We start from the raw sequence: 27951 nt of genomic DNA, 5'->3' as shown, positions 1-27951 counted from the left end.
CTGGCCAAGAACTTCAACTCAAATTTTTAAATATTTTCATCAAGAATTGTATTGCATTGAATTTCTAGACTGTAAGCTATAAGTTTGGATGAAATTGATAAATTGCTTGACTATTCTCTCAATTCTCTTATATTTTCCTGATAAGTGCCACTTGTTGAGAAGGCTCGCACATAAAGAAGATTTGGCGACTGCCCAATAGTGGACTGCCAATGTCCATGAAATCTGAACTCCAGCACAAGTCAATACCTTCAGGAGAGGGGAAAGGAAAAGCAACACATTCCTTACCGTTGCTGCTCCTGAGCTGGGTTTATTCCTTGCAAGGAATTGAGCAGATATTGGTGTTTTAGACCTTTCATGTAATGATCTGTTTGTGGTTTTGTTTTAATTAATATCTTGGCAATTTCAAAGAATTTCTCTGTATGATCACACACATGTTTACTTCTTGAGCTATAGATAAGAATGGCCACATTACATGTACATGGAGTGTAAGTATTAGTTAGATTGCTGACCTTTTCCACTGAGCAAGCTCTGAGCAGAGCATTATTTTCAGTCCATTATTTTTTATTTCCTGAATAAATCAATGGATAACTATGCGGGGAAACTGTAAGTAATTCCTTTGCACTTTTCAGAAAGTTGATCCTTTTGACTTGAAGCCCTGTTGTGTCGGATGTGCTCTGACTTGCTGGTGAGAGATCCACGCCTAAATTAAAGTAACACTCAAACTTGAGAGCAATCCAGTGGCAGTGCAGTGGTTGTCAAAAAATGAATCCTAATTATCAATTATTTAATTACAGCCGCAACAAACGTCTACAGATGTATGCATCTTACTATGCATTGTATTTAGCAGAATTGGTAATAGTAGTCCTGTACACTTGGAGTCCTGTAGCATATTGGCGAAAAGTTGGGCAAGTTTCCTTACTCCACATGCCCCTCTTTACCTAGTAGTAAGTAGTAAGCTGGTTGTTAGTCGATTGGTGAATCACTTTTCTGGGGGTAATAGTCCCTTTTTTTAAAAAAAATTGTGGTCACTCAATCCACGACTGTTTGTGGGACACTCCTGTATGCAATTGGCTGCTGTGTTTTGCCCACATATAAATATATGGTGAATTCACGTTACGGTATATTCCGTGAAGTGCTTTGAGTTGTCTCGAAGACGCGATGAGGTGCTGTGTCAAATGCAAGGATTGTTATTATTAATAGTAGTAATAATAATGCTTGCTCTTGGTATAATGCTTCATCACATCATTAAAACGTTTCAAAGCGCTTCAAAGGATTTTACTGTATACTCTATAGTGACTAATTTGTAGATAAAGTAGTATTGTATTTGTAAAATGTTTGCACACATAGTACAGTATATTTCTGAAGGAATGTTGGAGAATCATGCCTGTCCTTAACACAGCTGTACATGGCTTACACTTGAGTTATTCTCAAGCAATGTAATTGTCATTTCGCAAGGTAAAATGAAAACAAATGAGATCAGATTTATTATCATTAGCGTAGTCTTTTGCCTCAATATTAAGTGACTTTATGCTCTCAAATGGGACAGGGAAAAAATGAGCCACACCACAGGTTGTTGCGCTTTCTGCCCTGGTTCTCCTCTCATAAGACCCTGGCCATAGAATTCTGATGCAGTATTGAAGTGAAGGGATCAGTATCTCATTATGAGTAAAAATAGAGACTTAGTTCAATGAATGCATTATAATCACGAGAGAATCGTCTGTGTTGCCCAGCCATGTGTGAAATGAAAGGATAAATATTCCTGGTGTGTAGGTACCTGCACCCTTAACTATATCTTATGAACAGGGTTGCAAGTCAGTAGCGAGTCACATTTCTGTCACTTTGTCAGTAGGGAAGCTGTAAGAGGATCCCAATAATATTCTTTCGAATATCCCCAGTGCCCATCTTATCTTTTATTGGCTTAGTTTTATTCATAATCCACCACGACCAAACGTGTACAAGAGAAGGCTGAGTAGGTTTGAAACTTCACTTATGATTTGTTTTGGGATAAGTTTATTTGATTTTGGCTGTGTCCTCGCCACAGACCCCTAACTTGATGTCCTCTCAAATTAACTGCCTTGTTCTGAGTGTTAATCATTAACCCCAAATGCCTCAGTGGTTCACAGGGACTGCCAAGTGAATTCATTACTTTAGTGACTATTGTGAGCCAATACAACAACGGCAACAACAACTTGCATTTATATAGCACCCTTCACGCTGGGGGTAGCATCCCGGAGCACAATAAGTAGCAGTTTAGTCTTACAAATCAACATAAAATACATGACCAATTAACTCAGAGGATTGTTAGCCAGAATACCGGGAGAAACTCCCACCTCCTTTGCAATAGTGAAATGAATCATTAATATTATCCTGAAAACTGACATGCATGATATTGGTTTAACATTTTTTTAAATGTTTTTTAATTTTCTCCCACTGGCATATGCCTTCCTGTTCCTGGTCTGGCCTCCTCTTGCTGGGGTGTAGTTCCACGATGGCTGGTTACCCTTTGGTAACTTGGCCAAGTGGTCATTATTAATGTCACACATGCACACAACCAGAAGAGGGTACTGTAGAGGCATCAAGAGCAGGATTTACAATAAGTTTTATTAGTTTTATTTTATTTTACTATAAGTATTAGTTTTCTCCATATCAGTTTAGCCTCCTCATGCAGCTCCAACTGAGACCAGCAATTTGGACCAGGATTTGAACTGAAGAGTTCCTGGTCCATAAGCTCCAGCTCTATCCATTGCACTTACCCTTACTTTAATATCTCACCCCCTAAAAAACTGCACACCTGACAATGTAGCACTCCCTGAATAACCCTAGAATGAAGATCAGTCTGGACATTGTTGGACTTGAACCCACAATTGTCTGACACAGAGGCAAGAGTACTACCAATCAAAATAAACTGACACTATACCTGACCTCTGCATCCATAGCTCTGTCGAAATCTATGTCAGGAGTTTGCGTCCTCCTTCATGGTGAACGNTTTTTTTTAGCAATGAGCAACATTCATAACATTGCTCCCCTTTCCAAAAAATCTGCTTTAGAAGATTACATTTTTATTATACTCGAGTTCTCCCAAGCGAATCAATGAATTAGAATGCGATATATGATTTCTTTGAACGTGTTTAAAATGACAGCCGTTGGTTCATTCAATCTGTAGAGCAGCATTTGAGATCATCTCTGGTCACCTCTTTTTAAACTAAACCTTTTTCATGTCTCAGTCTATTAGATTTGATGCAGCGCTATCTCTGAGAAAGATAACGTGTTTGAAGATTAGTTCAACTTTTCTGGAAAAAAAATCTGAAAATCAAGTTGGCCTTTGGTTGCTTTAATTTAAATTATGGAATGTAATTTCAAAAGTGAAACTGAATCCTTTGAGTTTTAAAAAAAATTAGTCTGTGTTCTTGTGGCAAAAGAACAAAACTCCCTATTATATTTCTGTGAATAGACTGACTCATAAATACATACAGTACATCCGAGTGTCCAATTTAAGTTGTGAAGTGAGTTTAGGAAGTTGTACCTATTTTCTTTGAACTGGGAAGTACTTGATGCTGATACTCGGCTGGCAAAAGTATAAAGTCTATTTTATTCTTCCTCAAGTTGATGATAATAAAAGGTCAATTAAAAAATCTACAGTTGATGGAACTGAAGTGCAAAAGGATGATGTCTGCCACCATTAATGCAAAGTTCCACAAAGCAACTTCAAGCTTCAAACAAGTATTGCTTAATAGTTAGTATTTTGTGATTTAAATATCATGATGGTTTAAATCGCGACAATTAATATGCTGCTTTGTTGTGATGCTACTAAATGTATGTGTCTTGCAGTTCAGCCTGTGTGTGACCCAGTTTAGTGTAGAATAACTTAAGATTTTCAACAAATGAATGATGCGAATATCTACAATATTTTCATTACATTGCATGGTATTAATGCATGCAACTGTATTAGCCTATCAGAAAATTAGGATTGGTTACATACATAGATACTCAGCTATATGAATATTGAGGCCCAAAGAAGTTACGTTGGCCTGTTTAGTTCAGCTTGTTTCAGAATATTTTAAATAGTGAATTGTATTTGGGAATGCTTTTCTACAACAACATACGGAAAACAATTTGACAATCACCAAACAGACCTTGCTTAACCCACCCCACCCTGGAGAATAAGTCGTATCAGTTGGGACGACAACATGAAATTTAACTTGCACGAAGTCTGAATTGCAGGCAAACTGTAGGAATCATGCAAAATCCCATAATCAATAATCTGAACTGTGCATGCGTAATTCAATGCAGCTGGTAAGTGTGCATTCAGTGGTTCGTCACTGCAGGTGGGAAGTGCGCATGCGATGATGGATCAAGACTACATGTCCCGGGATTCAATGAGTCTTGACCCGACGCTGATGTGCACTTACTAGCAAACGTTGGAATCACATTGAATCGCGGGAAAGGAACATTCAGCGATGGATCAAGACTCCGGTTCCCGAGATTCAATGTGGCTGGTAAGTGCAGGAATAATGGAAGGTAGGGGAGCAGCTTTATCAGTTAGGAGGTGATTAATACGGGTAGTGCAAAGAAATCTTCAGTGGTTTTGAAAGGAAAGCGAATGGGTCTTGGGTGAATGTAAGGCTTAGGCTATTATTTGTTTACTCAATAATTTTATATTATACTATAATTTTATTTTATATTGTAATATTATAATAATAATCAAAAATAATAATTTGGTTACTCAATCCACGACTGTTTGTGGGCTGTGCGCAATTGGCTGCCACTTTTCGCCCACAAAATATACAGTCAATTCACTTTACAGTATATTCTGTGAAGCGCTTTGAGACGTCTAGAAGACGTGATAAGGCACTGTACCAAGTGCAAGGATTATTATTATTATTATACGATTTATAGAGAAAGATAAGAATTATACGAGTTTTACTGTAGTAGAAGGCTTCCTTGAAAGTTGCTGTCATGACCTACCTCAATCATAAATATTTACAATATAAAAAAAGAATAGTTATAAAACACACAAAAATTTTGAGAATTATTTGGTATTAAAAGGAAAAGTTGTGTATTGGGGGAGGAAGGTGGAGGAATGAGATGATAGATCCTGTGAATAATTCTATGATTGATTGGGGTTTCTATTTTTGATCAATGGTTGGACTCCTATGTGCTGCTTTTTAAGGCCTGTGGCATTATAAGCTCAATTCAAGTTACTATGAATAATGTAAAAGTATCATGAAGAAAATGATTGTGTCCATGTGAAGTAGAAAATGTACAGATTTTTGTGATGTATTCTACAATTTAAAGCATGTCAACAAATCAGTATAATGTTTGTACCGTGCTTGAGTCTAAAATTCGTCTAAAATGAGTTCTTGAATCTCCGTTTGAGAATGGAAATAGGATTGCTCTATTCAATTAGGAATCGATTACTTATAGAGTCCTACTGCATTTTAGTAACTGTTAATACAGAAACGTACATTCCTATAGTACTTGCATTTCCCTAATTGTATATATTGCTTGCAAGCAATTAGGTTTCAGATACCCTTTTCAATATTCTGGGGATTAAAGTGTGCATTTCAACTTGAGGTGAATTTTTTACAAAAAAAGTCTCCTTGTACTGGAATTTGGGTCCAACGTAAATTGGTGCATGTTCGTGTGAATAATAGCAAGATGCTGATATCAGATTTATGTTTACAGGGATGTATTTCGAGTGCAAGTGTTCCAAGAAGGAGCCCCACAAGAAGGGAGCTATATAAATGCAAATTGTTGTTGATGAAAGAAAAATGATTTTAACATAGAAGGTATTGATCATGATCAAACTATAGATTGTTGATTTGGAGAGAGAAGAGAAGATAGCTGCTGGAAATATTTTATTGTTAATATTATGCAATATTGTTTAAAAAAAATTCTCTCCTTGAAACCAAACATTTCACAAATTTGTAATTTTAGTCCAACAAGAAGACTGGGGGGCGATATGAAGGAATGAATTATTGCATGCTGTCAACAACATTGAGTACACTTAAAAATGTCAATTGAAGGCTCCTCAGAAACAGCCTGTTGGCTGTTCAGCTCAGTTGAGGGGCTGGCTGGTTGCACAGCTCTGTGTGGTGGTATGAATTTAGTGGGCCTGAGGTCCTGATCAGTGGCAGGAGTGATTGAATTCAAAGATCTTGCAAGCTGACAAATCAGTAAAAGAGCTGTCCATTAATCACCTGCCTGACAGTTTAATCATTTTAAGTACCATGACTGAATTGGATTGATGGGCAAAGTCGAGCAGTAAAAATTGAGAATTCAGGGGGAAAAAATAGGAGCAATAAATGACTGGCAAAGACTACTTGGAAATCTTTGGTCCAAGTAAAATAGGCCATGCCTCTGTTTGCCCCCACACTCTGGAACTCCATCCCACGGTCCCTTCGCCTCGCTTCCTCCCTTGCATCCTTCAAGGCCGGTCTCAAGACCCTTCTCTTTGACCGTGCCTTTGGTCTCCCTCCCACCTCTCTGCCGTCCCTCACCCCTACACCACCCCTCCCCCATGCTCGGGCCCTGACATCTGACTGTTCAGCGCTTTGGGACGTCCTCCTGACGTGAAAGGCGCTCTATAAATGTAATGTTGTTGCTTTTAATTAAACAGCCAAATTACTTTGGCAAACAGACAGGTTGGCAGGCAAACCAGACAGACAATTTTTCTTGTCACTTTAACACCTCCATGACCTCGTCCCACTGTATGTCTGTGACATCCTCAAACCCTACTGACCCAGCTGCTCCCTTTGCTCAGCAAGCCTTCAACTTGCTTCATGTCCCCTATCCTCTCTACCCCACCATCGGTGGGTGGGCTTTCAGCTTTATTTTGTCTCCACTCTCTGGAATTCCATCCTGGCATCCCTCTGGCTTGCTTCCTCCCTCGCCCTTTTCAAGATCCAACTCAAGACCTACCTCTTTGACTGTGCTTTTGGTCATCTTTCCCCTTCACACTCCCTCTGGCGTAGGTGTCCAGCTAGAATTGTTTGAGCGCTTTTGGATGCCTTCTTTACAGGAAAGGCACTTCATAAATGTAAAATGATTTTGTCTTGTATTCTACCCTTATTGGCAGTCAGCTCAGTTTGCTGAAAGAGTTAATGATTCATACAAGCACTAACACAATGATGAATTAGTGCTGTTACAGTATTGATAATAGCAGAATAGTGACAATACCTGTGAGATTTATAGTATCATCCAGAATTTTACCAGTACTTATTCATTTGTCTCTTTTCACCCCTCTTTGGAAATGTATCTTTCTTTTGGATCTTCTTTTTGATTCTTTTCTAAATATTCAGTACTTCCTTTCTCCTGATCTGGTCACTAGGAGTAATTGGGGGCTTGTTTTTTACTCTTACCCTCCAGTCTTCCACAGAGTATTTGCTGCCTTACATGGACAGGATGGCAGAAATTGAAAACTCAACATGCAGAATATCTTTGGGAAGTATACAATCTGCCACAATACAGTACGTGCAGCAGAATCAAGCAGAGGTGTGCTTCTTCGTGGAAGAGTAATATCAGTGAACAAGTGAGGGCAAGGCATCTTCTAAAGGTTCCCAGCAGTAAAACAGCTGGACCACCAACCATCTTCCAATGATGCATATCTGGGCAGGAGAAAAGTGATGGAAAATTAAAGCATAAACTGAATAAGGCAGCTGTATTACATTGACAGTGAATTTGTGTTATAATTCATTATAAATCACTCATCTATATATCTTGAGTCTTTACACAAATAAGCATTTCCCAAGAGCCTGTGAATTCAGAGCCAGCTGCTACAGCTGTTTTGCTGTTGGTGGCCAGCCTTTATTAAGTTAAAAATCTGAAGGTTTGTTTGTAGGCTGCAATATGTTCAAGGTTATGTTTTACTAGGGGTTTAATAAAGTTGGCTTCGAAAACATTCCAGTCATTTACAGTTATTGTACCTTGATGTATATCTATTTACAAGTAAATGACCAATCCCGGTGCAGAAAATAGGGAGAAGTGCTTACCTGCGAACGTCTGTAGGAGTGAGCATTAACATACTTCTGTTTGTTTCTGTGGTTCTGGTTTTCTCTCCTTCGCTTGTTGTTTTTGTCTGCTCTCTGTTCCATATCCTGTTTTTCTCTGGATTTGTTCTCTCTCCCTTTTGTGAGGGTTACTTTTTATCTTGTGTTTTCACCTGGATATGTCTATCTCTTCCCTCATTCCCTTACCCTTGTTTTACCTCTCCATTAATTTGCATTCATATTTACTCACTCTTATCTGTTCTTTCCCTTACCTGTTCTTACACCCTCAATATTCTGTCTTTCTTGTGTTCATGGGATTTGAGAAGGATCTGTAAAACAATGCCTTATAAGGGCTTTTGATTGATGGGAATTGGCATGGGTTTTCTCACAATTCTCAAGATAGAAAGTTTTGTAATAGGTGTAACGCCTTCAAAAAAAAAGGTAACGGTTGCAAATTAATACTTTTGACCCACTATTTGCCGATGGAAGAGGGAAAATTCTGAAAAAATGGGTGTTCCCCTGAAATTCCATACTATGAAGCTTGCCCCCACCCCCCCTTCACTTTACATACATGCCTAATTCCATTAGAATTTATGGTTAGTTTCTTGATGCATATCAAGGTTAATGGCTCAGAGCAAATTAATGGCTCAGAGAATAATTGTATGAGTTAGTTGATAAGACACTTGGATTTGTGCAATTGGGAAATGGTGTTTCTCAAGCTGTTTGAATGGCTTGCTTCTTGCTTGTGTGTGTGTTTTACCACCTCACGTTCATTTGTAGAACTGATCCTGAGATTACATTGATTTATCTCACTTAACTTCTGACTCAGAATTTCTTGTGCTAAGATAACCTTGCAGCTGAAACTCCTGTCTCTTCTACCACTGCCATAAATCTCTTGTGTTGAGGTATTTTACAGTTGTCGGACCACACATGCAGCCTGCTGTACAGAGTTCAGGCCTATGGTAAATTTGACCACCTTGTGTAATTTATTTACCTTTGTGTGTAATTGCACAGCTCAAAATTTACAGGTTTATGATTTATTGTGGAAACTATTTTAGGTTGAAAACGCACTGTGAATATAATATTTGTTGCCTGCTAAGGAAAGTTTCAAGGTACCAGTCTTTAATATCTGGAGATGTTCAACATATCTTCAGCACAGTATTTATTATCCCCAAATTTTAGAAAAGGTGGTTTTAAGCAATTGTTATGACACTTGTCCAATTAATGAACTACATTTCATTTCGAAAAAAAATGCAAAATACTGCAGATGCTGGAAATCTGGAAACAAAAACAGAAGTCGCTGGGAACACTCAGCAGGTTAGGCAGCAACTGTGGAGAAAGAAGTGAGTCAATGTTTCAGGTCCACGATCCTTCGACAGAACCTACATTTCATTTAGGCACTCTTCTCAATTTTGCCTGTTTATCAGAGCTGCGTATATCAAGGTGTCTTATTGCACCTTGGCGATGATAAACTTGTCATGTGGATTGGTATTGTAAACTGAGATGGAATTAGCACTCTTCTAAATTAGTTATTTTATTGACAAAATATTTGTTTAATGTCGTTCTGTGCTGAATTATCTGATCTTAATCAAAGCAGCAATAAACCCATTCCAACTGGTCTCAGCACTTTGGGCTCACGAAGTGAGGAAATCAGACAGGCTTCAAACTGCAGGTCGCCATCCAGCAACCCAGCTGGAAAGTAGTTCCTGGATGTTGTGGAGGAGAGAATTGTCTGTGCATGATCGATGGTCAAACATTCTCGGATTTCCCTCACAAGATAGGCTCACACATAAACATTCACTTTACTGTGGTTCAGGGGGCATCTGCTGCCTATGAACATGTACTGAGCATGTTGTTACCTTCAGCAAAGGAAACGATAATAATAATAATTCTTGATTTGATATAGCTCTTTTCACGTCTTCCAGACATCTCAAAGTTCTTCACAGAATATACTGTAAAGTGAATTGACTGTATATGTGTGGGCGAAATGATAATATATATAGATTATATATAATATCTATACAAACAATAATATATAAAAATATATATATATATATATACATATGATAATATATCTTTGCATTTGATGTTGCACCTTATCATGTTATTTGAGACATCTCAAAGTGCTTCACAGGATTTGACTGGAAAGTGTAATGACTGTGTAATTTATAAGCAAATGCCTTTTGGAGAGAAGAGAGAGGTATATGTAATGGACAGATATAGTACCAATTTATTCTATATTAGTACAATTTCCACCCATGCCAATTTCCACCCAATGTAATTGTGGGCTATTCCCGTTGACCTAATATTGATGGGAACATTTTTAATTGAATTTGAGAATTGTTCTTTTTATGTTTAATCACCTGGTCATTGGTTGTGTCATTGGTTGTGTCGATGCATAAAATGTCAATTAAAACCAGAAAATAAAATAATTGAGAATAAATCAATCACATAATAATGATGATGATAATAATAATACTAATAATAAACCTTACGTTTGAAATAGTGTTTTATAATATAAGCACTGATTCTTACCTCATTAAGAGCAGACTATGAGAGGAGCATGTCGCATGTCCCCCCAACATTTAAAAGTTGCATTTATCCTTATCACTTAATATAAGTAGGGTTGGTCTACCTCTTGATCTTTCTTTGCAGATATATGGTACTGGATTAACTGTCATCTCACTTTGCAAGGTGGGAAATATCACCAGTAAATCACAGATTGGTACACTTTGAATGCAATTGAGTGCCAATTTTATTACCTTTCTCTTGGGTATAAAATCAAATGCCTTGAATTAAAATACAATCGTAAACTATCATTTATACTAAATGTGTAGACTTGAACTTTTGGATTAGGGTTTATAAAAAGCACTTTAATATCTGTATGTTCGTTAACACTTTTGAATGATAATCTAAGCCAATCATTTTCTCTGGATTTGATTAACTTGAAGAATGTTGCCAATTAAAACTTGTGTATTAAAATATTTTAATTCCGTGTAAGGTTACTCTAAAGTATGTTACTACTTTATAATAATAATAATTTGGTTACTCAATCCACGACTGTTTCTGGGTCACTGCTGTGTGCAATTGCCTGCCATGTTTCGTCCACAAAATACACAGTTACTACACTTTGCAGTATATTCTATGCAGTGTTTTGAGACATCTCAATGACGTGATAAGGTGCTGTTGCAAAGGAAAGGCTTATTATTTTATTCTGTCAACCACAAAATGCGAATGTTTTGTTTTCTTGTGAAAATGTTATGGAAATGGAAATGTTTAAGCTCTCTGCGATGCTACTCTGCGTGGAGGGTGCTATATAAGTGCAAGTCCTGGAGTCCTGTAGCTCAGTGGTTAGAGGACTCGCTTTGCAAGCGAGAGACCTGAGTTCAATTCCAGGCAGGGCGAAACCTTGGGCAAGTTTCCTTACTCCACACAGAGCCTAATAATAATCCCTCCAAAAACAATAACAATAATAAATTGGTCATTTTCATCTACGACTGTTTGTGGGACATTGCTGTGCGCAATTGGCTGCCACGTTCGCCCACAAATATACAGTCAATTCACTTTACAGTGTGTTCTGTGAAGCGCTTTGGGACGTCCTCCCGACGTGAAAAGTGCTATATCAAATGCAAGGATTATTATTATTATTATACGTTGTTGTTGTTATCACTGGAATCATCAGGAGGGCGAGAGGAGGGGGGATGAGTGGGTGAGAATTAACCTAGAGATCAATGCCCCTAAACCGGGATAGTGCCTTGCCTCCGACCTAAATCAGCACCGATTGTGGGAGGGGGAAAAAGCGATGAAATTGAGGTGGAATGGCCTCATTTCTTAGCTAATCGAGATGGCAAGGGAGGGGCCAATTTCTCCCCTCTCCCTGCCTCCTGAAAAGGTGGATTTGTGAGCTGGAGGAAAATTGGTTTAGAATCCAAAATGGCCATCTTGTGGTGTGGCGGAGGGAGGATGTGATATGGGTAAACACAACCTCTCGCCCCCATAATGTCCATTTTTCTCTTTCTTTCACACCCACGAAACACCCTGCTCCTTTCGTAGTAGATTAGATGTTGTTTTTATGCTGATTTTTATTTGTAAATGGTGTTAAATAACCCCTAGCTAGTATCTCTCTCCCCACTGCCCCAGTGAGATGGTTCATCCCTTCTCCCACCCGCATAGCCACCATTTTGTCTCCAAGCGACCATCAGAGTCCCGTAGTGTAGCAATGAGAGAGCTCACCTCACAAGCGAGAGGACCCAGATTTGATTCAATTCCCAGGCGGGGCGAAACCTTAGGCAAATTTCCTTACTCCACATACAAACATGCGCCTCTGTTTACCTAGCAGTAAGTACTCACTTACTTTGAGTTTAGAAGGTTGAGGGGTGATCTCAACATTGAGGGGTGATATTGGAGTAAGTTTCCTTACTCCATACACCTAATAGTAATCCCTCAAGAAAAAAATAAAATAATAAAATTGGTCACTTCTATCCATATTTGTTTGTGGGACACTGCTGTGCGCAATTGACTGCTGTGTTTCACCCACAGATATAGTCAATTCACTTTACAGTCTATTCTGTGAAGTGCTTTGAGATGTCTCGAAGATGCGAAAAGCGATATATCAAATGCAAGGATTGAGGTTTTTAAAAGCAATAAAGGGATTTGATAAAGTAGATATTGAGAAACTATTTCCAATGGTAGAGTACAGAGTACAGAACAGGTGGGCATAATCTTAGAATTAGAACAAGGTCATTTAGAAGTGAAATTAGGAGGCAGTTTTTCACCCAAAGGATTGTGGACATCTGGAAATCTCTTCCCCAATAAGCTGTGGATGCTGGATTCATTCACATTTTCATGATGGAAGTGAATAGATATTTGTTAGGTCAGGGTATTAAGGAATACGGGGCAAGGGCAGGTATTTGGATTTGAGGTACAGATCAGACATGCTTTCAAGATTTCAAGATCCTCACCCTTGTAGACAAGTCCCTGCACTCCTCTGCCCCCTGCTACCTCTCTGACCTCTCTCCTCAAAACAGTTCCCATTGCCTTCATTCCTCCAGGTCTGGCCTCCTCCTCGTCCCCCAAGTCCTCCGCTCCACCCTCAGCGGCCGTGCCTTCAGTCACTATGCCCCGAGGCTCTGGAACTGCCTTCCTCAATCCCTTCGTCTCGCTCCCTTCCTATTTTCAGGTCTCTGCTGAAGACCTTTCTTTTTGACCGCGCCTTTGGTCACCTTTCCCCCCTTCCCCCTGGCTCGGCCCCGGGCTCCGTTACTGTAAAGCGATCTGAGGCGCTGTCCGGCGTGGAGGGCGCTATATAAATCCAAGTTGTTGTTGTGGATCTTATAGAATGGGGAAATAGCCTCAAGGGGCTGAATGGCCTACCCCTGTTTCTGTGTACGTGTGTGGGCAGTGGGATATACTTGTAATGTTTTTTCACATCCCTAAAGATATTGGAGCAAAATTCAAGAATATTATTTCATCCCCACACATGCACATCTTTCCACAGATGTTTTTCTTCTCTCTTCTCACCCCCACCTTCCCTGCTGCACAGAAATCATTATGTCCCGTGGTTTATTTGTTCATCTCAGTCTGTACCTATCCTTTATGAGTTCACAAAAGGTTCGGATGAGAAGGGCCCTTTAGTCCATTTAATCATAATTTCAGAAAATGCTCCTACTGTCTTGTATCCCAAACTATTCCTAACTTTTATAGTTATTTAATACTATTTTAGCTGATTTTGTTGAGAGTTTCTTCTACACATTCAGGGGGGAGTATTTGTCTCATAAGCTTTTTAATTTTAATCCTTCTTTGGTTATGTGCTCTCAGTCCACCTTGGGTCTAACGTTATACGTTCAATCTAAATTGGGCCTGCTATGTTTTTTATTGAAACTTAATAGTGGCAAAATCAGTATTTTATTCTCATGGTAGTTAACTGTGAAACAATGGATCCAATTCAGTAAGGTTTTCAACCAAATTAAATTAGTCTGGTGGCATCAATTGTGTTGAAAAATGCTGCTAAGTACTATTTAATACTCTGGATCTTGAGTTGATTCCCTGGTCCATGTCATTCTGAAGGCCTTGATGCTGTTTCTGTTGAGAGCCAGTGAAACCAAGGTGCACAGATCAATGACGTGTCTTCATCCATGATGTATGATTCTACTAATAGAAAGGAGTCAATGGAATGAATCAGGTATTGAGCTGAATCCTTGAGATCGAAAATTGGGTTTTACTGTTCTCATTTGCCTCATACGCCTTTATGGAAATTTTTTTTATTTTGTCCCAAGTCTTTAATTTATGAAATGTAGCAAGTTATTCAAAATGACCCTATGATATCAAACTTCTTGTTGCCTTTACCGTGGTCATTAACTTTTGGATCGTTTTATTCACATATCTTGTATTTGCATATCTTAAAGTATTGTATTCACATACTATATCTTAAACTACTGCATTCACATATTGAAGTATTCATGTATCTTGAAATCAGCTACAAGGATTATTTAAATGATTACATGATTTTGAACTGAAACATGTTGCCAAAGAGCTTCCTTTACATATTATTGCAAAAGCTTTGAAAATACCTACCTTGAGTAAACTCTGCAATATTTGTTAGTACAGTACAACAACAACAACATTACATTTATAGAGCGCCTTTCACGTCGGGAGGAGGTCCCAAGGCGCTGTGATCGCGCCTACTACAGGGATGAGCGCAAAACACAATTGATGTTTAAATGCTGCCTTAAATGGGGTTTATCTGTAATGAGTTGCCACTTTAGGAAATGTGCTAGGGATGGACAGCAATCTTTTTCTCAGTGGGAGAAAGCTTTCCTTGTTCATAGCAAAATAAAAGCAGATTATAATTTGGGATTACCTTGTTCCTGGTGGAACATGAAATAGATGATTGCCATAGAGCTACCAGTCAGTAATTTAATGCAGTTCTGATTATTTAATTTACCCTGCTGTGCTTTAGGAATGTCCACAGGTCTTAGAAATTGAAAGGCTGCGTTAAACACACTGCCAGCTGTTTTTGGTGGTGTTAATCATTTTTAAAATGGTGTTATTGTAAACTATTATCCAGAGTACTGATAAAAGTGACTTGATAAGACATAACATTTGAAGTGAACATTCATTTTATCATAATTCCATTTACTCTCAGATTCTACTTCACAAAATAGACCCAGCCTACCTACACTGACTGTTGCTCAGCAACTCTGGAAGCAGAATGTGCTTCACAGGAGGCAAATGCCATCTCTTTACCAAGGCCCCTTGCATGGGAACCTGGATTAAGTTGAAGAGTAAACTTGATGTGCTATATTGGATTTGTACTTCCAGAAGATCAAGGTGGCTGGCACATTCAAATTATCCTGTAAAGGTCCTTGTACCTGTAAAGGGATTGCACCACACTGAAAACAGATGTCTGTCAAATTTCTGATATGGAAACTCTGAGGCTTGGAACAACCATTGCTGGAAGGCATCCAAACTCATGAACAGAAACTCATATACTCAGAGCTTGGTGCCTACTTTTATTTGCATGCAGTGAGATAAACTGCTGCTGCTGAAACTCCACTCCTCCAAACAGTGAAATCACTGCTTAATGAATTGGGGGTATGTGCTCGGGTAGTAGTCAGCAGGGCAATGCACTCATGCATTTTCACAAGATTGATCTGGATGAAGAATGCTTTTCGGCCCATCTGATTCCATCCCTCCAGAACACCCTCCCTGCCATTCCATCCCCCATGCCCATCACTGAATCAAGCTGCCTTTTAAATGAGTCGAGTGTCCTGGCCTCTATCACCCTTCCCGGCAGTCTGTTCCAGTCGATCACCTTCTCCATAAATAAAAACTTCCTAGTATCTGTCCTCAAATTGCCCTTTACAATTCTGAACCTTGTTCTGGAGCACCCTAAATTATTCATCCAGGTTTACATATTCAATCACATTTAATGAATGAGAAGTTTGTGTCAGCTTGACTCATTTCAGTTATGCTCTCGCCTCATCTTGAGTCAGATGATTGTGGTTTTGAGCCTACACATCAGTGACTGCAGATCCAATTCTGACTGGAGCACCACAGTGCCTTCCTTCAGATGAGATTTTGAAGATCCCGTGGCATCGCTGTGCGCAAATGGTGGCTGTGTTTCGCCTACAAAATATACAGTTAATTCACTTTGTAGTATATTCTGTGAAGCGCTTTGAGACGTCTTGAAAACGTGCTAAGGTGCTATATCAAATGCAAGGATTATTATTGTTGCTATTGCAGAAAAGGGAATTTTTCTCTCTTATCCGTCTATGCCCCCAAATACAAATTGGCCATTCACTTCACAGCTGTTTGCAGGACATAAAGCTGTAACAAACAAGGGAAACAGAGTTACAGTGCACACTACAAATAATAATTTGGTCACTCAATCCACAACTGTTTGTGGGACACCGCTGTACACAATTGGCTGCCACATTTTGCCCACAAAATAATAGTCAATTCACTTTACAATATATTCTGTGAAGCACTTTGAGACATCTCGAAGACGTGATAAGACGCTATATCAAATATAAGGATTATTATTACATTTTTATGCACCTTTCTGAATCGTATTTTCTCAAGACTGAAGAACACTACTTTACCTAATCATTGTTCAAAACTCATTGCTGTAACACTGCTGCATTACGAGGTGCGATCTGCACAGATTACTGGAAGTGCACTTTGATTGACCTCTGGGGATCTGATTTAACGATATAGCGCAGCATCCTGTTTGCCTTGCTTATTTCCGTTTCACACTGCTTTGACATAGTGAGGCCCCCAGGCTCTGGTGATAATAATATTAATAATAATAATCCTTGCATTTGATATAGCACCTCATCACGTCTTCAAGACGTATCAGCCCGATTTGTTGATAGGATTTGGAGGAGATGGGGTTGATTATCCCGCAAGCCATAATCTTATGGGTTGGGTGGTCTTAGATCGACAAGCATCAGGAAACTTACCACTGTTTTCATAGATTGAACGCCACAAACACTCAAAATACACATGCTCGGGTTCCCAAGCCTTGGCTCTTGCGATTCTGATTCTAATTTCTGTGGGTTTAGGTAAACTCTCTGGGGAGAGAATACACTCAGACAAATGGAAACCTTACATATCTGGAGCTCTTGATAATTTTTAAAAATTTGTCTGTGAATTACCAGGAAAATAAATTTGAATTTGATTTTAAACCTAAAGTTAGATTGTGAGAATAAATTCCTTTACAAGTTTATGCTTGTGGGTGTCGTTTGTGGGGTGGGGCGGCGGGGGCTAGACCTCTAGCCTTTTGAAAGTTGAAGTAGCAAAGATTTATTTTGTCATGTGACAAGAATTGCTACTTTCTTCAGAAAAAGTTTTTCACTTATTTCCACAGTACACGGAAAATGGATTAATTTCTGGAATAAGATATTGTAGCGTAATCTAGAAAACACACGTTTTAAGTGTCCTGCCTTGGAAAATGAGTTAAATCATTTCATTGTGTAGCTGGATAATGAAGGTTTTAATACTGAACTGAGCTGCATTAAAGCTTGCATGCTTTAACTCGACTATGCTGTAATTAAATATTTTGCTTTCCTAATATTTGCCCATGTGAATTGCTTTGGAGATTTTTAGGTAATACCATTACATAGTATACTGTAGCCTGGGATTCTATGTGTAATGTCTTTTTATGAAATATTAAGTAAGCTGATGGTTTTAATTATCATCCCTCACTGTATTAAAAGTCTTCATTATCCTTGGGGAATAGATTGCTGTTGGTTTAAGAAATGAAAGTTATTAGTTTTCCAGTGAATTTGAACAGAAATTAGAATTCTTCATGCACATTTCATTACTTTTTTTCATTCTCTGTTCTTGGTCTGAAATGTGAAAATGTTCTGTGTTGAGCTTAATGAATAGTGTAGTTGGAGAAGATTCATAATAATAATGATGATGATAATTATGCTAGGGGCTAGCAAGATTAGTACAGGGCTTTGTGTTACAAGTAAGTTTTGGTTGAGTGACTGCATTAGATTAAAAACGGCATTGCCCATGAATGCAGTATTTGTCCCAGAGGCAGAGGACAAAAGAGTGGCAGAATAAGCATCGTGATAATTTTTTGGTGAGCCAAGCATTTTGCTGCCTGATATAAAAAGTTGATTGGTGTAGAATTTATATGACCTTTGTGTGTTGGTTTAATACTCACTTTATTTGTTGCTGAAGTGGTATTTTCAGAGCAGGTCTCTTCTGCCTTTGTGGAAAATAAATGTGTTCATTTTTTTCTGTTAAAAATTATTAGCATAAAATAGTTCCGTTTAAAATATCCGTCACAGTTCATCAACAGAACAGAGCTCAAAAGTAGAAGCATTGACTGTTGTATCAATGCATGCATCTCTACAAGTATATCTGTATTTTAATGGGGGTGGTAGAGAAGGCATGTATTTCGATAGAGGAGAGAAGCCCTGACATGGATGGGAAATGGGAAGTGATTGAATCATAATTCAAAATAGTGGTTTACCAGTTGCTTGATGTTTCCAGCAGCTAATGTCATATCATGATGATGTGTCTCACACATGTCATGGTTAAACCATGATAAAAACTCTGGGACATGCTTGAATGATCATAGTCTAAGAAGCATAGAAAATCTTCCGCAATTTACCATCTGAATTAATTTAATAAACTGTTATTCATTGACTGCTTCTACATACATATGACAATACTAAAACAGAAATTCATATAAAATGAACTGATAGCTGTCCTTTCTCTTTGCTGGGTGGGCATTTACTTCCCTCTGAATGTTTTGAATAAACTGGATGTTAGTAACTGACAAACTAATCCAATCTGTTGATGTTACCCTAAGTCCTTGGTTTGATAATTGTTGTCATTCACTGACGGCATAGAAATGTAGAAATCTACAGTGCAGGAGGAGGCCGCTTGGACCATCAAGTTTGCTCCGGCTCACAGAACAAATAAATAACTTCACTCCCACTGTCCTACCTTATCCCCATACCCCTTCAAGCCTCATTCCTTCATATGCCTGTCTATTTCCCTTGTGAAAGCTACAATGGTCTGCCTCTACCACCCTACTTGGCAGGTCATTCCACAACCAACATCTTTCTTGAGTAAAAGAAATTCCTCCTAAGCTCTTCTTTCGCTGTCCTTGTGACTCTTATAATACTGTCCCAAGTCACTGACTCACCTATCAATGGAAATAACTTCTCCCTATTTACCCAGACAAAACCCCTCATAATTATGTACACTTCTATTATGTCCTCTCTCAACCTTCTCTGTTCCAATTGAAACAGACCCAGCCTTCCAATGTCTCCTCATAACTGTATTCACTTTAGTTAATTCATTTTACAGCATATTCTGTGAAGTAATTTGAGATGTCTCAAAGACGTGATAAGGCTCTATATCAAATGCAAGGATTATTATTATTCCTTCATCCCAGATTAATTCAAACACCAGGAAAGTCTGAGTCATAAAATAGCAGATTATGATGAAGTGTTTAGCACAAGTGGAGGAATGGTAGCATAAACTCAGTGCTGCTGATGAACCAATTTGCTTTTGAAACAGTATCTCAATTAATCAAATGTTGTCAAAGGATCGAAAAGAATCCCAAAATTCTAAATGCTTTTGAGAGGTTAGATATTTTCCACTGATTAGTAATTTGAATACAAGGGGAATAAATTTAGGATTATCACTAGAAGAAATTATGGTAAGGTTAGAAGGAATGTTTTCATGTAAACGTGTGCTATGCCACAAAATGTAACCAATTGAGACAAAAATCATTTAAACGAGAATTGGGTAAGCGTTTGAATAATGACAATACAAGAGGATCTAGGGAGAAAGTAGGGGATTATGATTGAAGTATTTAGCACAAGTGGAGAAATGGTAGCATAAACTCAATGGGCTGAATGGTCTCTTATAATAATAATAATCCTTACATTTGATATAGCACCTTATCACATCTTTGAAACTTCTCAACAAATCTCTTAATTCTTAATTGAAGGTATTAATTCCTTCAAAATTGAGAATATGTTTTAGTTTCTAACCCAAATGAAGTGCAGCAGGTTAATAACCTCAAAATTGGCTGCACAAATAAAAAATTACCTTATATTTGGTTGAATTATGTTGTGCCTTAAAGGTACAGGATGTCGGTGCTGGTGAATGGAAGCAATCACCCTTTTAAGTATCTGGTGCTCTTGTGTATAACATGGCTGATTAGTGGCCTGGCAAGATATTATACTTTCCCCAAACCTAGCTTTGCAAGAGCATCTCTTTACTCTAAAATGTGAAGTTTTCCCTTTCTATAATATTTCCCACTGAGTGTGCAGGAAATCATTAATCTCAAACCTTCTGTAACTATCCTGTAACACATTATGTTGATACAACAACTTGGAGTTATATAGCGCCCTCCACGCCGGACGGCGTCTCAGAGAACTTTACAGTTTAGGATCCCGGGATACTTTAGCGTGTAACACCTGAAGAAATGTAAATCATTCTAATTGTATTTAAGAAGCCTGTTGGAAGCATAATGAATGGTGGAATATTCAGTTGGGTATCTATCTGAACTGTTCTTGTGTTTCTGTATGTGAGTGGCCACCATATTAAAAATAAATTACACTTAGTCCCTGGTGTTAAGTTAAAATCAATACTATTTCACTTTCTTTACAAGATCTGAAATCCAGTTTGAAACATTTTGCATTTGATTTTTAATCAAATCGACGAGCTCCAGCTCCTCTTTCTCTGCCACAAGTTGATGCTGAGCTTCAAATTGAAATCATTAAGAAAAGGGTTTTTGAAGATCTTATGGGACAGGACAGTGAACAATTTGGTTTTATTGGCGAACCTCTGCTCTCTGTACTAGTACTAGTACTTCAGTATTTTTACTGAACAGTGTGAGGCAGAGATTATGCAATTTCTATTCACATTTCCTTGGCAAAACATCAGACACCAACTACTAGCATCTTGGTTGATAAAATAAAGGTTACTGAGAAATTCTTTGCTTTTTAAAATGTGTCACCAAGATACCTTTGGCCAAATTTAAAGATAAAGATATAGTAACTAGTCTGCGAATATTATTTAAATTTTGTCTTGTTTTATTCATTGTAAAATACTATATTTTCTGCCCCTTTTGGAATGTTTTTTTCAATGACTCTGTGGTCCTCTTTCTGTTGCAGAGATTAGCAGAGTGCGGAAAGACATGTACAACGACACATTAAATGGCAGCACAGAGAAGAAGAGTGCAGAGTTACCAGATGGCGTGGGGCCTATTGTACAGTTACAAGAGAAACTTTATGTGCCTGTTAAAGAATATCCAGATGTAAGTACATGGTTCATCTGCAAATTCAACAAAATTATTACTGGGAAGGATTCTTTGGAGCTATCGTCCCTAGCCCAGAAGACTATAATTTCTGATGTATTCATAGTAATCACCAGAATACACCTATTAATTAAATGGATTTTACATGTTCTGTTTGACGCCCACTGAAATCAGAGACAAACTACGAATCAATGACCCAATGTTGTGGCATATAATCTTGTATAATCTTGTAAGAGATGATGAGTCATCTGTGGAGTCCTGTAGCTCAGTGGTTAGACCACTCACTTTGCAAGCGAGTGACCTGAGTTCAATTCCAGGCAGGGCGAAACCTTGGGCAAGTTTCCTTACTCCACACGCCTAAACAATAATAAATTGGTCATTTTCAATCTACGACTGTTTGTGGGACATTGCTGTGCGCAATTGGCTGCCGCGTTCGCCCACAAATATACAGTCAATTCACTTTACAGTGTGTTCTGTGAAGCGCTTTGGGAAGTCCTCCCAATGTGAAAAGCGCTATATCAAATGCAAGGATTATTTTATTTATTATTATTATGAAGTGATTTTTCCAAATTTTAACTCCATTATACTGCAAGTCTAATGTATTGTTGCTCACCATGTCCAAACAGTTTGAGGTGGCAATAAACAGAAGCAAGGAGGATGTTGGACTGTATTGGCAAATTAGTTTAGTGCAAATCATGCGTCATTCTTCTCGTGGTAGAACTCTCATCTCTGAATAAGGTTCAAGCCCCACATTGTGGATTGGAATCGCACAGTCTATGATGACCTGTGGGGTGGGGTGTTGCATTGTCAGAGGTGTCATCCTTTGGATGAGAAGTTGAACTGAGGTTCCGTCTGTCTGTTCAGGTGGATGTTAAAGATCCCATGACGCTATTCGAAAGAGAAAGGAATTTCTCCCAGTGTCCTGGTCAATAAATCCTCAAAATAAAATTAATCACTCACTCCATGGCTGTTTGCCGGACATTGCTGAGTGCAAATTGGCTGCCATGTTTCCCCCCATAAAATACACTCACAGTCAATCCACTTTACAGCATATCCTGTGAAGTGCTTAGAGATGTCTTGACAATGTGATAATCAAATGAAAGGATTACTATTATTATAAATTCCCCAGAACTGAGACTGTATTTTTCTGGTTGCATGTGACATGGAGGGATCATGCATGCAATTGAGGCAGTTTAAGGAGAGCAATGAGGATAGACCCTTGTGTTATAGGAATGACTTAGGAAAACAACTTGATAAGCTCTGGTACTTCAATATCAGGAGGAACCTTACAGAGGCATACAAGATGCTTCATAGGGTAGAGAAAACAAACCCACAGTAATACTTTCAAATACTACAAGATGGTAGGACAAGATTGCACAGGTAAGGTTTATGAAGGGCAAATTTTGGACAGACATCAGGTAGTGCATATACAGAAAGTATCAGCTAGAACAGGTTATCAGGAAGTATGATTGCTCCCAACCCCGGGAGAAAATCCCTTGCTTTTGCAGTGTGCAGTGCTAATGCAGGGGATGTTATACAGGAGTTATCCTGTACGTGGTTAATGTAATAAGCAGACCAAACTTGCTGATTCAGTGGAGTGCCCTTCTGCGATTGGAATTGAAGGCTATTGTTGAGCCTGGGTTTTGCTATTCTAAGTTGTCTTTGGCAGTGGTTTGGTTGAGTGGTTATTCAAAATGAATAATTCTCAAAAGCTTTTGCTCAACTCAATCCCAAATTATCACTAGAACAGTATTTTTCAAAAAGGCTTGTCCCTGGTTAAATAAAAAATGGAAATAGCCATTTAATATAATGGAAAAAAACTATTTTGCATAATGTTTAGGGAACTGGATATACAGCAATTTAAGCTTGAGTTTGATTCATATCTTCCAACAGATGAAAATTTACAAATTTAGATGAAGGACAATTTAAAGCAAACAAGGGGCAATTTAAAAAAAATGAAAATTGTGGTTTTGTTTTGCGTTAGATAGTGATTGCTGGGATGATCTGTTGTATATTAAAAACTAGGTTAGCATTCCATTTGGCAACGACAGTGGTAAAAGCATTCATTTATAAATCCACTATTCCCGACTAATGGTAATAAACATTCCGGCCTATTTTGTGCTTGTTAATGAGCTGCAAACAGATTAAAGTACTTGAATGTGCTTTGCACTTTAATCAGTGCTCCTCTCTAGTCTACATATATATAATAACTAGGCTGTTTATTATAACCGTAAAACTAACTCATGCAGTGCAGAATATGCAGACCCATGAAGTGGTTACAACAGACTTGAGTTGTATTAAAATTTATTGGAGAAGGATTAAAATATCTAGTGATAATTCAGCTTCTTTTGTTTAGAGAATATTGTTACTGACTTTTCTGTTTATCATTTATGTAATAATTGTTATCTGTGAATATAAATAGTTATTTATTATTCGCTATTAAGTATTCTTTATTCGCTTTTCTGATGAGCTTGTGGATGAAAATATTTAATATCAAACACTGGAAGAACGCAGGTTTGAATCTTAGTCTGTTGATCTCATCTAAGGCAGCAGTTTGGAGAATTACAACCTGTTTCAATGCGCCTTGATTGAGAGGGGAAAATGAGCCAGGATTCCTGCTCGTGCCTGGTCTCTATTCAAGAGATTTCCATTAGACAACCTTGTTTATGGGTGTCGAACGAGGAGAGGATCAGACTTGGCTGTGACGCCCCATGAGTAGCCTGCCAACAATTAGGGATCACAAATTAATAAGGCTACTTGGGCAATGAACCTGTGAGATTTAGTCGATAAGAGATTGGTAAAAGGAGTCAATGCCTTCAGAAGAAGACATTGAGAGTGGGAGAACAATTGGTAAATAAAACCGTTGAAGCAATTCTGTCTTTGTATTTTACTATATTCTGACTAATATTGAATTATTGGTGGCATCAGTTGATGGCGAATGATTAATCCATGGTTAAAATAAAATTGTATTTCTAAAATCCCGTTGCAGCCTCTTACCCCAGTATGCATTTGTATGCTCACTGACGTTTTCTTTCCAGACAAAACAATTAAGTTCTCACAGCTGGAATCCAAGGTTGTCTCTTAAGATAATAGTTTTTAAACAGTCTTGTTCCAATCAAATGGAATACAATTTGTTAAAATGGTTATTTTGGAACAAATTAGTCGTTTATGCTTTCAGCAGCTGCATCCATTTAATTCAATGGCTTCCAGAGGGGTTTATTTCTAGAAAAAGCATTTTCTGTGGAGACTTTCTTATCACCTTTTTTTGCGTTTTGTGCTCAAACCAGTGTTGGTATAGACTGCATGAGTTCCAAGACCAGATGTGGGGCTTCAACCCACAGCCTTCTGACTCAGAGGCAAGAGTGCTACCAACTGAGCCAGAATTACACGTGTATTGTGAAATATAAAGAATCACTGGGCCTAATAAGTAATTAATTGGCTTTTTAAAAATTTCAGGGAGCATAATGGTCATCAGTGGGGCCTACAGTTCCTCATATTAACTTAACTGCAGATAACCCCTGGCAATTACTGGCAATCTGTTTACAATGGTGAGGAGTCTTAGAAAGTTAAGCAAATTGTTCTGAGACTATATACAATTTGGGGGATGTATGGGCACCACATGATTACATTTGTTATTTATGTTATTTAGGTACTAAGAAGCCATCTTTGCTTGTTAAATACCAGTGAGAAAGTTTGCATGTTGTTGTGATACAATTTTCTTTAAAAACAAGAGCCTTGTATAAACGTGTGTAAATGGAACTGATGGTGTTCCAGCAACCACATAACCTGGAGCACAGTTCTCTGCCTCCTCTAACACCAAAAAACACAAAAAATCTGTATGGCAGCAGTACCTGGACAAATCTGTAAAAACATTTTTGCTGTCTCAAGTACACAAGATAAAAGGGCTATCTGCAGTTTACTACATGGGAGTAACAATGATTAACTCAATGTTTTACTACCTCGGGGGGGGGGGGGGGGGGGGGGTATTCTTTATAACAAAAAATCCATATTTTATTTTAAGCAATGTTTTCTGGTCTGAACTTTCCTCCCACTTCAAGCCTCTATAATTAGGCATGATTTTTTAAAAAAAAATTCCACTTACTTTGCAAGACTGACCGACTTGCAAAACTGTGAATGAAAGCAAAGAACAGCTCCCTGTGTACATCCTAAAAAGCAACACATTCAGAATCCTGCGATGTTTTGTCTTTGAGTCTACTGGAACCTCTGCAGCTGGCTTAATATTGAAAATAGTCTGATCACGTTTCTCACTTATATGGAAAATTTGCCTGGAGTTATAACCTTGTGTCTGAAAACAAGCTAACTAGGTGCACAAAAAGATCCATAAACTCTTACTGTTTGGATGATTTGGGTAAGATAAGGGTAGTGACCATCTCTGCTGTCAACAGCACAATTTCAGTTAGCTTATATTATTGTCTGCAGTCTGCTGAGGTAGTAGTGCAAGTTAAATGGGCATAAAAATCCCTTTCAAAGCGTTTAGGCATATTAAATTGTGTTATTTATGGGTCACTTCATCTGTAGACCTTCACCCCAGATAATTTGGTCGATCCTTTTTGGTGGCTTGTGAACATGTTTTATATGGAAATCCAATAAAGTGTTATTTATAATACCAACTACGTTATGAATTGAAGACCAAATTTAACCTCTGGGTTCAGACACTGAACATAACTTTTATCTTGTTGCTGTGATGTAATCTGAGCCTTTCAATTAGATTACTGTCATTGAGGCATCTCCAGTGTCCTCTGTGCATAATTTGCCAAGTACTTCCATTGCTGCTTTAGAAGGTGCTTTTTTGAAATTGTTGGTAATATCCCCAAATGTAATATTTTGTAAACATTTTAATCTCCATTTTTGAAGGTAAATCAAGGATGGATACAATTTTTTTTAAAATCCATCCTATTAAAAATAAAGGCCAGATGTTAGCATTGAATTTCAGTTCTCTGTGTTCCTGAGTTGAATGTAAGACAGCCAAAAGTTTCTGTACACCTCTAATTTATCTTGTGACCGTATTCAGAAAGAATATACTGTACGCCACTTGTATATTCCACACACTCCTTGTTTGTTGAATTTCTATAAAGTCAGATCTTTTGATTCGCAGTCTGTTGTTGGAATTCTACTGTGATCCTAAAAAGAATTATTACAAATTGCTTTTGGGGTCTATTTTGAGACTAGACAAGGTCACAAGATCAATTTAAATGATAGCCCTTCAGTTCATTTCATCTCATCCTTCCAGAATACCAACTTTATTGTCCTACCTTTACAGCAATGTTTCTGAAATGGGTTCAGCGTCCTGGCCTCAAGAATTCTTCCTGGTAACTTGTTCAGTTTGTTAATTATCCTCTGGGTAAAAAATACTTCCTCGTGTTTGTCCTGAAATTACCCTTTGGTACCCTGAATTTTGTATTGGATTGACTTTCTCTATCCCTCTGAGATGTCTCTTTTTAAGGATGAAGAGCTAATCTTTGCTCATAACTCATTATTTTAACAGTGGGATCATTCTTGATGCTGTGCTGTGCACTACCTCTGGGGCCTGGGCAATTCCCTTTTGTCATAGAGACCAGCAGTACTCCAGGTGTAGCCTGACTAGAGGACTGTACAACTTGAGCATGACTTCTGTGGATGTAAATTCAACTTATTTGACTTTGTGGTCCAACATGATGAGTGATGAGTTAACCCTTAGATCTCTTAGCTTTCCCCTCGGCCAGTTCTTTCCCATTTATGGAGTATGTGTCTCCTATTTTATTTCCTGTATGAAGTTCAATTTTATATATATATATATGTATATCTATATAGACAAAACACACAGTCACTACACTTAAAACACACACAGACACACACACACACACAAAGACACACAAACACATAACCACACACCCACAGACACAAACACAAAGACACGTATGCAGACAAACCACACAGTCACTACACTTTATAGTGTAGCCTGTGAGTGAGACAGAGAGAGTGAGACAGACACAGACACATACACAGACACACACAGACACAGTGACACCTCTATATAGTCTGATATTAACAGTGAGAAATTCTATATAGACAAAACACACAGTACTACACGTGGAGTCCTGCAGTTCAGTGGTTAGAGCACTCGCTTTGCAAGCGAGAGACCTGGGTTCGATTCCGGGCAGGGTGAAACCTTGGGCAAGTTTCCTTACCCCACACGCCTAATAATAATCCCTCAAAAAAAATTGGTCATTTCGATTCTCAACTGTTTGTTGGAATCTAAATGGAATCTTGTTGTTGTTGTTTGTGGGACACTGTTGTGCGCAATTGACTGCCACATTTCGCCCACAAATATATACAATTCACTTTACAGTCTATTCTGTGAAGCGTTTTGAGACGTCTAGAAGACGTGAAAAGCGCTATATCAAATGCAAGGATTATTATTACTATTATATATTATATTCAGATGTATTGAACTTCTGAATATTCCGTTCTGCCAGAGGTCAGCCTGGCTCAGTTGGTAGTATCCTTGCCTCTGAGTTAAAAGGCTGTGGGTTCAAGACTCATGTCAAAACTTTGAACTCACAGTCCAGCGTAACACTCCAGTGCAATGCTGTGGGGCAACCACATTGTTGGAGGTGCCATTCTTCGGATAGACATTATACTAAAGACCTGTCTGCTTGTTCAGGT

At 38.3% G+C, this 27951-nt stretch overlaps 1 protein-coding gene across 8 annotated transcripts in view; it reads left to right on the top strand.

Moving 5' to 3' along the window:
- The window catches only part of LOC103175763 (protein quaking), a 264429-nt gene that overhangs the window by 49798 nt on the left and 186680 nt on the right, over window positions 1–27951 (top strand). For all 8 annotated transcript variants that reach the window (XM_007889193.2, XM_042333046.1, XM_007888979.2 and 5 more), the window contains exon 2: window positions 21143–21285. In XM_007889193.2, the coding sequence (XP_007887384.1) occupies window positions 21143–21285 (143 nt within the window). The remainder of the gene's footprint in view (window positions 1–21142; window positions 21286–27951) is intronic.

Source organism: Callorhinchus milii, unplaced genomic scaffold (genome assembly GCF_018977255.1).
Source record: "Callorhinchus milii isolate IMCB2004 unplaced genomic scaffold, IMCB_Cmil_1.0 Scaffold3, whole genome shotgun sequence".
In the NCBI taxonomy this organism is placed as follows: domain Eukaryota; kingdom Metazoa; phylum Chordata; class Chondrichthyes; order Chimaeriformes; family Callorhinchidae; genus Callorhinchus; species Callorhinchus milii.
The sequence above is the reverse complement of the archived record's forward strand: the minus strand, read 5'-3'. Positions and strand labels throughout refer to the sequence as shown.